This window comes from Elephas maximus, chromosome 13, assembly GCF_024166365.1.
Source record: "Elephas maximus indicus isolate mEleMax1 chromosome 13, mEleMax1 primary haplotype, whole genome shotgun sequence".
Classification (NCBI taxonomy): domain Eukaryota; kingdom Metazoa; phylum Chordata; class Mammalia; order Proboscidea; family Elephantidae; genus Elephas; species Elephas maximus.
Window position 1 is genome coordinate 50,648,506 of NC_064831.1, and position 12,320 is coordinate 50,660,825.

The 12,320-nt window shown below is 40.6% G+C and overlaps 1 protein-coding gene across 5 annotated transcripts in view; it reads right to left on the reverse strand.

The window, feature by feature from the left end:
• The window catches only part of RORA (RAR related orphan receptor A), an 830,757-nt gene that overhangs the window by 46,650 nt on the left and 771,787 nt on the right, over positions 1-12,320 (reverse strand). For all 5 annotated transcript variants that reach the window (XM_049905189.1, XM_049905185.1, XM_049905186.1 and 2 more), the window contains one exon: positions 2,822-2,907. In XM_049905189.1, the coding sequence (XP_049761146.1) occupies positions 2,822-2,850 (29 nt within the window). In that variant the 5' untranslated portion in view covers positions 2,851-2,907. The remainder of the gene's footprint in view (positions 1-2,821; positions 2,908-12,320) is intronic.

Sequence of the window (12,320 nt, forward strand, 5' to 3'; positions counted from 1 at the left end):
TTTGTTAAAGCCATCCACTTGTAGTATTCCTGTTATAGCAGCATTGGATGACTAAGACACCCAATATGTTAATAAAACTAAGTTTTAATTATTTGTTTTTGTGGCTTTCATCCTATGAGGTCAATAGAACAAGGGCATAGGACCTCGGACGGCTGAAAACCACTTTGGGATTGAGGCTGTGAATGGACAAGGTCTGGAAGGGAATCTAGAAAAATGGCAGCTGTGAATAATAGCTGCCTTGTCTTTTCTTACTGCTTTTATTTTTGTCATAAACAAACACGGGGGGTGCACACATGATCTGTGCCTGTGCAGGCACAGTGGTGCTCAGCCAGTCAATTCAGGTTTTACTGAATAGCAAGTCCTTAATTAATCCTCTGGATTGGTGAGTATTTCACAGGAAGGAGCCCCCACCCCCAAGGAGCTCGGGTGGTACAATGGTTAAGCATTCACCTGCTAACCAAAAGGTTGGTAGTTCAAACCCACCCGGTGGCTCCACAGGAGGAAAGACTCGGGCGACCTGCTCCCATAAAGATTACAGACTAGGAAACCCTATGGGGCAGTTCTACTCTAATCGATTCCAGGGCACCTAACGACAACAAGCCCCCATCCTCACTCTGGTTCTGCCTCAGACTTGATTCCTAGATACTCACTACAGTTTGCACATAAAACCACACCGAAAGGCTCAGAAAGAGTGATGGTCTCTTGGGCAGAATGAAGGGACATGAAGTCAACTGGTGTCCAGGAAGAAACCCTGGTGACCTAGTGGTTAAGAGTTCAGCTGCTAACCAAAAGGTAGGTAGTTCAAATCTACCAGGCGCTCCTTGGAAACCCTATGGGGCAATTATACTCTGTCCTATACGGTGGCTATGAGTTGGAATTGACTTGACAGCAGTGGGTTTGGCTTTTGTTGGTTTGGTGTCCCGGATGCTACCTGGAGCCCTGTGCATTTACGGAAACCCTGAGGGGACCTGCAATCCACAGGAATCAAGTGTGCTTGGGACTCCTGGCAGGGGAGTCCTGCTTTTATCCAGGAAGCCGCTGTTGTCGTCTACCAGGTGTGCTGCTTTGGGAGATGCGGACGGGAGGTGATGAGGATGGAGGGTCACGCCCACCTGCCCAGCCACATTAGCCAAATCAGTTCTAAAACTCAGTGCGCTAACAGCTGTCACAGGCCATCACTCTCTTCCTTACATCCTGGGGTGGCCCAGGCCAGGCAGCTCGGTTTATTTACTGTTTATTTTGAGGAAGGGCAGACTGAGGAAGCAAAAGGGTAGAGCTTTTTTTTTTTCCCCCCTTCCTTTTTACATTTGGTAATCCAGAGCTGTGAGGCCTAGAGGGATTATCACAGAAATGAATAATTCAAAATTCCCTTTAAGTAGCAAGCCCCTCACTTCTAAAAGGCAAGCGATTTTTTTTTTTTTAATTAAGTGTGTTAGTTGGTGGGTGTGTAAAAATCTCAATAGAAGAGCTTCACCAAGATGGGATCAATATTAAGCATTTGTACACGTACAAAATAGCAAACATTACCACGATTAACAGTAAAACGAAGAATGAAGGAAATTAAACGGACCATTTCCCTGATGTCTCTGAGTGGTTATCTGTATATGTAGATGATTTTATATTTCATGGCATTGCTGTTTTTTTCTAAATTTGTTAAAGGAAAGCTAACGGAATTTGTGGATTTTATTTTTTGCTTCAGCCTCAAACAGCCTTAGGGTGAATGCCGACCTGGTTGTACCAATCGGCTGTCTCAGGGGCTTCCTGCGTGTAGCGTCTCTCCTGTTTATCTTTCACTGTTTTATCCTCTAAGCTGTCTCAAGGCCCTTCCAATATAAGCAGGAGGATTTAAATCTTAATAAACTGGAATTTGAATAACAGGCAATCTGTGTTTAGGGGGTCTTGAGTTATTAGGTTAAACATCTCTATTTCCCATTCCCACATTATGCTTGTGCTATACACACTCCTCCAAGATCAAGGTCACTTGTAATAAAAATAGTAACAACAACAATAATAATGATAATATTTAGATTTAAACAGTACTTTCCATTTTATAAGAATTTTCATTTACAGTTTTCCATTTGATTCTTAGAATAATTCTAAAAGAATGGAAGAACAGGTCTTACGCCCATTTTTTAGATGAAGAAACCAAGTCACTAAATGATTGTGACCGGTTCCAAACAGTATGGACAAGTGGTGGAACCGGATCAGTACTCAGTTCTTCCCGGGGCAGATTAACCAGTAAGCAAGGTACCCACGGGCTTACCTGTGTTTATTTATTAATCTGTAGTGTACAATGTCACATGGGGCTCACCACATCTTTGTAAGCATAAGTAAACCCATGCATATCTTGCTTATTGGGTAACCCATCCCCGGCTTCTTCCCAACAGCCTCCCCATACTTTGGTCAGATGTGTTAACATCTGTGTGCCAACAATAAGACTTCCAATCGCATTCCAATTAGACTTATTGGAAATGCCTTCCCATAAAGCTTGTAATAGGGATATCGTAGAATTTTTTTTTTAAGATCACCAAAGAGATTGTTCATCAATTAATCAATTCTGGGACTGAAGTAAGAATCAAATATAAACAATGCTCAAATACCTTTCTGTAGCCTCTTGTCACTTTGCTGGGGCCATCTAAAATACTTACAACTGCCTGAATTGTAATTTTACATTGCAATATATACCATGTTCTGTCATTTCTCATCACTCAAAGCTCCAAGAAGCTGCATTTTTAGAAACAGTAGAAGTAAAATATCAAAGCCACAAAGCTACCTGCTAACATGAATAGAAACAACAACAACAACAATTAAAAAAGCTTACCTTGCAGCCTTCACACGTAATGACACCATAATGGATTCCTGACGATTTGTCTCCACAGATCTTGCATGGAATAATTTCAATTTGAGCTGCAACAGAAGCACGCAACCAGTTAATTACATTTTCTTTTAAACACCTTATAAAAGCGTTCCCTGATCAGCATTTGTGTAGTGAAAACTAATAACCTGCTAAACATTATACTACATTAACTATTCATTGCTGAACTCTGAGGGTCCCCCTAGAGCTCTGGACTAAATTATGGCTGCTCGTTATATAATAGCTTTTGGGTTATTAAAATGGGTCATCTGAGAAGGTGTTTAAGAACCCACAAGAAGGCTGGAATCAGCATTTCAAAGCCTTCAAGAACTGGAGAGTGCGCAGTTCAGGCCTCAGAGCCAAACAGATCCTAAAAGCTTCCTCCGATCTCATTTCCCACCATTATTTTTAAAATGTCATAAATCCGTATTGGTTGAGCATTGCAGCTCGACTGGTAGAGAAAAATATACTCCAAAAAGCCAGATCTACTTTGGAAAATAATTCAACTCACAATGTTAATAAGATACATATGATTATAAATTAAGGATTCCTTACTCATCTATTTTTAAAAATCAGTGCGGTTGTCATGTGTTAAAAGTACAATCAAGACCTTCCAGCTATAAGGTAACATCCTATCTGAATTTAACAATGGTGAACCCTGACAAACTGGACATGCAGCTTTTGAGTTATTTATGCTGGAAACCAATTTCCTGGTACAGCATGCATACGCTTCTACCAGCTGATCACTTAAAGATGCCTCATACTGGAAAATTAACCAAATAATTCATATCTATCACACCAAAGTTCTCAAAGATGATAAAGTGCATTTCTGAGCAAATGTATTACATCTTGAGCAGCACTGGAAATAGTGTAATTAAGCATTAAAAAAACAAAAACAAAAAACAACCTAAGGAATAGAATAATTAGGCAATACAAAGTGCTTGGACTTGGATCACCAATAAAGCAGAATTTGTATATATGTGAAATAAAGAAGACCAACGCGGAGTTACATAGACAGGATGACAATGTTTACCAGTTCATGTAGAATGTTCCATTATGCTAAATTTATTAGTCCATGATTTTCACTATGAGGTATCATGTCAGCTGATCTACTAAACTACACATACAAACACAACTAGAAGTGTCCAAGTCTATTTCGTTTTCATACAGCCTTTACCTAGCCCCATGCCTTGCACAGTGAAATGACTATATCCAAAGAATGTTCTCATGATGGAAGTAATAGATACACCAGGGCTTTGAACTGGTTCATTATGTTTTGAACCTCTGCTAAAAATTTGCATTTCTACCCCAGATATACTGACTCCATCTACAGTTTAACAAGATCTCCAGGTGATTCTTATGTATAACTTCCTGGGAACTTGTTAGAAATGCAAATTCTCATCAGGGGTTCCAACCGGTATACACATAGCCCATCCTTTCTCCCATTGTAATGCCGTATCCTAGGATAATTTCCACAACCACTTACTTTGGATTTGACGTGATGCTGAATTAAGTATGCAAAAGACCACGCATGAAACTACCAGATCTAACCACACTACAAACCATGTATACCTGGTAACTTCCTTTCAAGAAGGCTAATAAAAGCCATGGTATTTTCAATCGCATTATATGCATGTGAAAGCTGGACAATGAATAAGGAAGACTGAAGAAGAACTGACACCTTTGAACTGTGGTGTTGGCGAAGAATATTGAATATACCGTGGACTGCCAAAAGAACGAATGAATCTGTCTTGGAGGAAGTACAACCAGAATGCTCCTTAGAAGTAAGGATGGTGAGACTGCATCTTACATACTTTGGACATGTCGTCAGGAGGATTGGTCCCTGAAGAAGGACATCATGCTTCGCAGAGTACAGGGTCAGTAGAAAAGGGGAAGACCCTCAACGAGGTGGATTGACACGGTGGCTGCAACAACGAGCTCAAGCATAACGATTGTAAGGATGGCGCAGGACCAGGCAGTGTTTCGTCCTGTTGTGCATAGGGTTGCTATGAGTTGGAACTGACTGGACAGCACCTAATAACAACAGTCCCACTTTTAGGGACTGCAATCAATTCTAGAAGAAAATCCTTTTCCTATCAATGGCTTTTCTGATCACTTTTAATGCTGACATGCGGGGTTTCTTTGCTTGTCCTGATTTAGAGATTGTTCAAAATTTCACATCCAACACAATCTCCCTAAGCCTGAACCCTTCTAATAACCCAATAATGGAGTCTTTGCCCCCTGTTTAATATGTACATTCTGAATTATGCCACTTAACGTGCTTAAGGCTGCACTGAACGAAAACTGTCATTTGCAGGCCTGCCTCCCCGTGCCAGTGCCTAGCTTGGTTTCTTCAAGGAAAATTCTTCATGAAATCTAAAATCGAACCATGCCTCACAATAACAGCACCTTCAATATTTTTAATATAGTCAAAAAGGCAAGGTTTTGTGCCACAGATGGTCTCTGCGTCTACAGAGGGGATAGTCATGGCCAACATTTTTAAGAGACTCACAAAAGGCTCATGGTACATGTGGTAGGAGAGAAATTCTTTTTTTTTTTTTTAATTGAACTTTAGTTGAAGGTTTACAGAACAAACTAGCTTCTCATCAAACAGTCAGTATACACATTGTTGTATGACATTGGTTAACAACCCCACGACATGTCAACACTCTCCCTTATCAACCCTGGGTTCCCTATTACTAGCTTTCCTGTTCCCTCCTGCCCCCCAGGCCCTGCCCCAGGGCTGGTACACCCCTTCAGTCTTGCTTTGTTCCATGGGTCTGTTCAATCTTTGGCTGAAGGGTGAACCTCAGGAGTGGCCTCATTACTGAGGTGAAAGGGTGTCCGGGGGCCATACTCTCAGGGTTTCTCCAGTCTCTATCAGGCCAGCAAGTCAGGTCTTTCTTTTTGAGTTAGAATTTTGTTCTCCATTTTTCTAGGAGAGATTCTGAAGGACAATTATCAGGAGCTCTGATGGCGCAGTGGTTAAGAGCTCAGCTGCTAACCAAAAGGTGGGCAGTTTGAATCCACCAGCCGCTCCATGAAAACTCTATGGGGGCAGATCTACTCTGATCTATAGGGTTACTGTGAAGTCAGAATCAACTCGACGGCAACGTTTTTTTTTTTTGTATTTAACGTCAGCTGAGAATTATTGCCTGGATTTTCTCACATGAATTAACTAGTGTATAGTGAGAACCGGCCTCCCCTACCCTGACCCCTAAGAAAGAGAATAATCAGGCAAAACAAAGTGTTTGAACCCCTCATTAAACAGAGTTTACATGTGAAATAAATGACAGTGAGCTGCTTCTGCTCATGCCTCACCTTGAGATGAACCACAGAAATCAGAGATGGATCAGCCTTGTTAGGCCCAAAAGTCAACATCGAGACTACTTGAGGCCATGAAAGTGACACCAAGCTTTGGCCATTCCAGAGCTGTCTTCATTCTGTCTTAACAACAGGAAGATCAAGCACATCTGCTTGGTCCTTTGTAAAAATATGGCGGTCCTGGGCAAGCCATATTGGGAATGCTGAGTAAAACTGAATCTGGGCCAAATCAAAAATGATTTATTGCTTGTCAGTCTGACTGGTCTTTTAATGGACTCCCATGAGAACGGAAATGATGGTGTTAAGGGCTTTGGTCAAAATGCTTGCTAATGGCTCCTCAAAACCCTGCAAGGTACAGCTATGGAGGTTTGGCATACAGGATTCTGTTTAGGGTGGGGTGGCCCTGGGGGCTCCATCCTGGCCCCAGCACAGCCCCCTTGGAAAGGCTCATGCCGTGGGGTAATTGTAGCACAGACCCAGAGTTTGGTGCTACTATGAGTCAGGCCCCCAAACCCTTAAGTTTAAGCCTTGCACCAGCTTCCAGGGTCTTTTAGATTTGGAGGGTACCCAAGCTAAAACACTCAGAAGACAAATGGAGACCAAAGAGCTTGTTACGCGAATGGGCTCACCGTAGGCTGACCTGCACATCCAAGCAGGAGGCATTCACCTAGACCTTTGCCTCCACTGTGTCTGGGTTCGTGCCTAGTTCCAGTAGGCAGCGCTGGCCAAATATCAGAATTACTTAGCCCAGGCTTCACTAGGAGTCTCTTGATAAAGCGAGGGAAGCTCCTCCAAAGCAAGGTTTAGGTAATCTGATTGGTCAGATTAAGCGACTCTTCTGGCTGGGTGGCTTTCTTATCTCAGAAGGTAAATTCAGTTGCAAGTGTTCTGTAGGAAGTGACTAAAACTCACCTCCAAAGACCAAGCCAGCTGAATGCGATCTAATCACATGTGGATATTTGCTGAAAGCAAACATTTGCAGATTGGTGCATGGCGCTTGTAAAGCCCTCCATTTAACCCAACAATGCACAAAGCTCCCCCGCCACACTTTCTAAAACCAATTCACAGAACTCAAATGAATCAATGAGAGAAAAAAAAAAAAAATGTAGAAAAATGAAGTCAACGCCTTGCAAGTTTTCAAAAGGAAGGCAGTACAGTTCTACAAACTTTATCTTTCGGTCTAACTAGGGAGGAAAAGACACAAATCCCTTTGCCCTCTGCCTTCCAGCCCTCAGAGTTCTTCCTTTTCTGACATTTTCTAACAGTGTTGTGTCTTCTCAAAACACTCTTCTTTTAACACAAATTATGAGTCTTGGCCTATCCATATGCTGCACATATTAACACGGCCAGCATCTCAGAGGAAGAGTTCTGTCAGACACCACTACCGTCAACGTTCACAAGTATATTGATTAAATTAGCTCACATACATATTCATCACAGAGGGTTATCATGTGCTGGGATATCTGAAGCAAGAGGCACACATGAAATCAAGAATCGGCTTCACAATGAACAATCTTACTATGAAAAATGCTAATTTGCCCACATTTCAGATCTGTTGCCTAAATAATTCACTCTTTTATGCGCCCTAAGTAATTCAAGCAGGCTCTCCACACCTACAAAGGCAAATTTCCGCAGTTTCAATTAGCTGACAAGTGGCAGCGGGGCTGCAGGAAGTTCTGGAAAGTGAGCTAATTGATGAAGTGGTCCTTGGGCAGGGCTGTCATTGAGCATTGTACTTTTTATTAAAAAAAAAAAAAAGTTTGTTTTTATTTGCAATTATAAAAGGAACAAATACAGACAGCCCTGATGGGAAGTGGTTAAGAACTCGACTGTTAACCAAAAGGTAGGCAGTTCCGATCCACCAGCCGCTCCTTGGAAACCCTATGGGGGCAGTTCTATTCTGTCTTCTTCCAAGACATTTGTTCATCCTTCTGGCAGTCCATGGTATATTCAATATTCTTCGTCAGCACCATAATTCAAAGGCATTAATTCTTCTTCAGTCTTCCTTATTCATTGTTATCACGTGCATATTAGGTGACTGATAATATCATGACTTGGGTCATGCACACCCTAGTCCTCAAAGTGACATCTTTGCTTTTCAACACTTTAAAGAAGTCTTTTGCAGTATATTTGCCCAATGCAATACATCATTTGATTTCCTCACTGCTGCTTCCATGAGCATTGATTGTGGATCCAAGTAAAATGAAATCATTGACAAGTTCAATATTTTCTATTCATCCTGATGTTGCTCATTGGTTCAGTTGTGAGGATTTTTGTTTTCTTTATGTTGAGGTGTAATTAATTCTGAAGGCTATAGTCTTTGATCTTCATCAGTAAGTGAAGTCTTCTTCACTTTCAGCAAGCAAGGTTTTATCATCTGCATAACGCAGGTTGTTAATGAGTCTTCCTCCAATCCTGATGCCCTGTTCTTCTTCATATAGTCCAGTTTCTTGGAATATTTTCTCAGCATACAGACTGAATAAGTATGGTGAAAGGATACAAGCCTGATGCACACTTTCCTGACTGTAAACCACACAGTATTCCCTTGTTGTGTTCAAATGACTGCCTCTTGGTCTATGCACGGGTCGCATAAGCACAATTAACTGTTCTGGAATTCCCATTCTTTGCAATGTTATCCATAATTTGTTATGGTCCACGCAGTAGAATACCTTTGCAGTCAATAAAACACAGGTAAACATCTTTCTGGTATTCTCTGCTTTCAGCCAAGATCCATTTGACATCAGCAATGACATCCCTTGTTCCACGTCCTCTTCTGAATCCAGCTTGAATTTCTGGCAGTTGCCTGTCATTGCACTGTTGCAACCATTTTTGAATGATCTCACCAAAAGTTTACTTGTGCGATATTAATGATATTGTTCAATAATTTCTAAATTCTGTTGATCACCTTTCTTTGGAATGAGCACAAATATGGATTTCTTCCAGTATGTTGGCCAGGTAGCTATCTTTCAAGTTTCTTGGCATAAACGAGTGAATGCTTCCAGCATTGCACCTGTTTTTGAAACATCTCAGTTGGTATTCTGTCATTTCCTGGAGACTTGTTTTTCATCATTCCCTTCAGTGCAGCTTGGGCTTCTTTAATATTATTGGTTCTTAATCATATGCACCCTCCTGAAATGGTTGGGTGTTAACCAATTCTTTTTGGTACAGTGACTTTTTTAGCAAATATTTAGTAATATTTTGTTGTGTTTTCAGTGAAAGTTTACACAGAAACTTAGGTTCCCATTTAACAATTTCTACACAATTTGTTCAGTAACATTAGTTACATCTCACACTGTGTCAACTTTCTCATTATTTCTGTTTTGGTGGTTCCATTTTCAGTAATCTAGTTTCCCTGCCCCTTTGCCTTCTCATCTTTGCTTTAGAGTAAGTGTTGACCATTTGGTCTCATACAGATGATTTTTTAAAGGAGCACAATACTTACAGGTGATACTGTTTATTTTATAAGCCAATCTGTTATTTAGCTAAAAGATGACCTCATGAATAGTTTAAGTTCAAGGTTTAAAGAGTATCTCTGGGTGATAGTCTGGGGGAGTCCTCCAGACTCAACTGGTCCAGTAAATATGGACTTAAGAATTTGAGTTTTGTTCCACATTTTGCTCCCATTCTATCAGGATCCATCTATCGTGTCCCTGATCAGAACAGAAGGCAGTGGTAGTCTGGCACCATCTAGTCCTTCTGGTCTCAGGGTAGATTAGGTCATGGTTTGTGCAGACTATTAGTCCTGTGGACTAGTTTCTTCTCTGAGTCTTTGGTTTCCTTCATTCTTTTTCACTCTGGACACGTAAAGACCAGTACCTTCCATCTTTTTTTTGATGCTTCCTGCACCATTCAATATTTTGCCCACAGAATCCTTCAATACTGCAACTCTAGGCTTGAATTTTTTCTTCAGTTCTTTTAGCTTAAGAAATACCAAGTGTGTTCCTCCTTTTTGGTTTTCTAACTCCAGGTCTTTGTATATTTCTTTATTAATACTTTGTCTTCTCAAGCCACCCTTTGAAATCTTCTGTTCAGCTTTTTTACTTCGTTTATTCCTTTTGCTTTAGCTGCCCTATGTTCAAGAGCAAGTTTCAGAGTCTTTTCTCACATCCATTTTGGTCTTTTCTTTCTTTCCCGTCTTTTTAATGACCTTTTGATTTCTTCATGTATGATGCCCTAGATGTCACTCCATAACTCAACTAGTCTTTGGTCATTAGCGTTCAATATGTCACAACTATTCTTGAGATGGTCTCTAAATTCAGGTGGGATTTATGGAAGGTTGTACTTTGGCTCTCGTGGACTTGTTTTAATTTTCTTCAGCTTCAACTTGAACTTGCATATTAGCAATTGATGGTCTGTTCTGCAGTTGGCCCTTGGCCTTGTTCTGACTGATGATATTGAGCTTCTCCCTTGTCTCTTTCCACAGATGTAGTCAATTTGATTCCTGTGTATTCCATCCAGTGAGGTCCATGTGTATATATTCACTGTTTATGTTGTTGAAAAAGGTATTTTCAATGAATAGGTCAGTGGTCTTGGAAAATTCTGTCATGCAATCTCTGGTGGTGTTTCTGTCACCAAGGCCATGTTTTCCAACTACTGACCCTTCTCCGTTTCCAACTTTTGCGTTCCAATTGCCAGTAATTATAAACCCATTTTGTTTGCATGTGGATTTATTTCCGACTGCAGAAATTGGTAAAAATCTTCAATTTCTTCATCTTTGGCATTAGTGATTGATGGGTAAATTTGAATAATATTAGTAGTATTAACTGGTCTTCCTTGTAGGCTTATAGATATTATCCTATCACTGCCAGCACTGTACTTCAGGATAGATCTTGAAATGTTCTTTTTGACGATGAATGAGACACCATTCCTCTTCAATTTGTCATTCCTGGTATAGTAGGCCATTTGATTGTCCAATTCAAAATGGCCAATACCAGCCCATTTCAGGTCGCTAATGCCTAGGATATCGATCTTCTAGTATTCCATTTCATTTTTGACAACTTCCAATTTTCCTAGATTCATACCATGTACACGACATGCTCTAATTATTAATAGATATTTGCAGGCATTTCTTCTTATTTTGAGTCACATCAACAAATGAAGGTCCCAAAAGCTTTACTCCAGCCACATCATTAAGGCAGACTCTGTTTAACACCTCATTTATTCCTCCAGACCTATCTTGGGAGCTATCTTGTTCCAGAGAATGACGCCCATTCTCCTGAAGAGTTAGGAAATAAAACTGTGCCAGAGATGCACCCATCACCTCATTCTGTGACATCTCAGTAACAACATAATGGATTTGTAATAATAACTAATAACATCTAACATGTATTTGTGCTTATAACATGCCAGGCATGATCTCACCCACTCCTCTGGCAACCCTCTGAGGCGGGCACTATTATTAAGACGCACATTTTATAAGTGAGAAAAGTGAAACACAAAGGGCTAAACCACTTCTCCAAAGTCAGAAAGCTAAGCAGTGGCGTGGCTGTGTGTCAGACGCATTTTGTCTTTTTGTCTAACTCAAGAATTTAGCTTTTGTTCCCCCCACCACATGGTGCTGCCAAGCTAACTTGGTCCACTCATGGACACCAGGAGCCACCACCCTTGCTATGCAAACATTAACTGAGGATCAAAAGACAACTGCACAAATGATTCGGCCAAACTTGTCCACTGCTTGGGAACTGAGGTCAAGATCCCTTTCTGGGATTTATCTGCCTCATCTTTGACTAGAAGTAATCCTCGAATGCCTTACGGTCCATTCTTCTCAATTTTATAAAAATTCTGGGTAGAGTTTTTGACCTTTAAGTGACCAATACCAAGTTTTAACAATTTTTAAGGCTCAGCAAATTACTTAACCTGTCTGAGGTTCGGTTTCACATTTGAAGACAAAATAATATATATCACCGGTGCAGCATCTATATGACCGTAGGTTGTACAGATAATTATTTGATATATGTATTCTATATACAAAGCACATTGCACAGTTCTTGGAAACACCTGGCACTCAGTAAATGGCAGTTATTATTATTTGTTGTTGTTGATAAGAATCCTGCCTTATAGTCAAATGAAGTTCTTTTCTCTAGACTTTAAGCTCTTTCCAAAGTGGGGATAGAGAAAAGCTGCTTATCCTCCAAATAACACG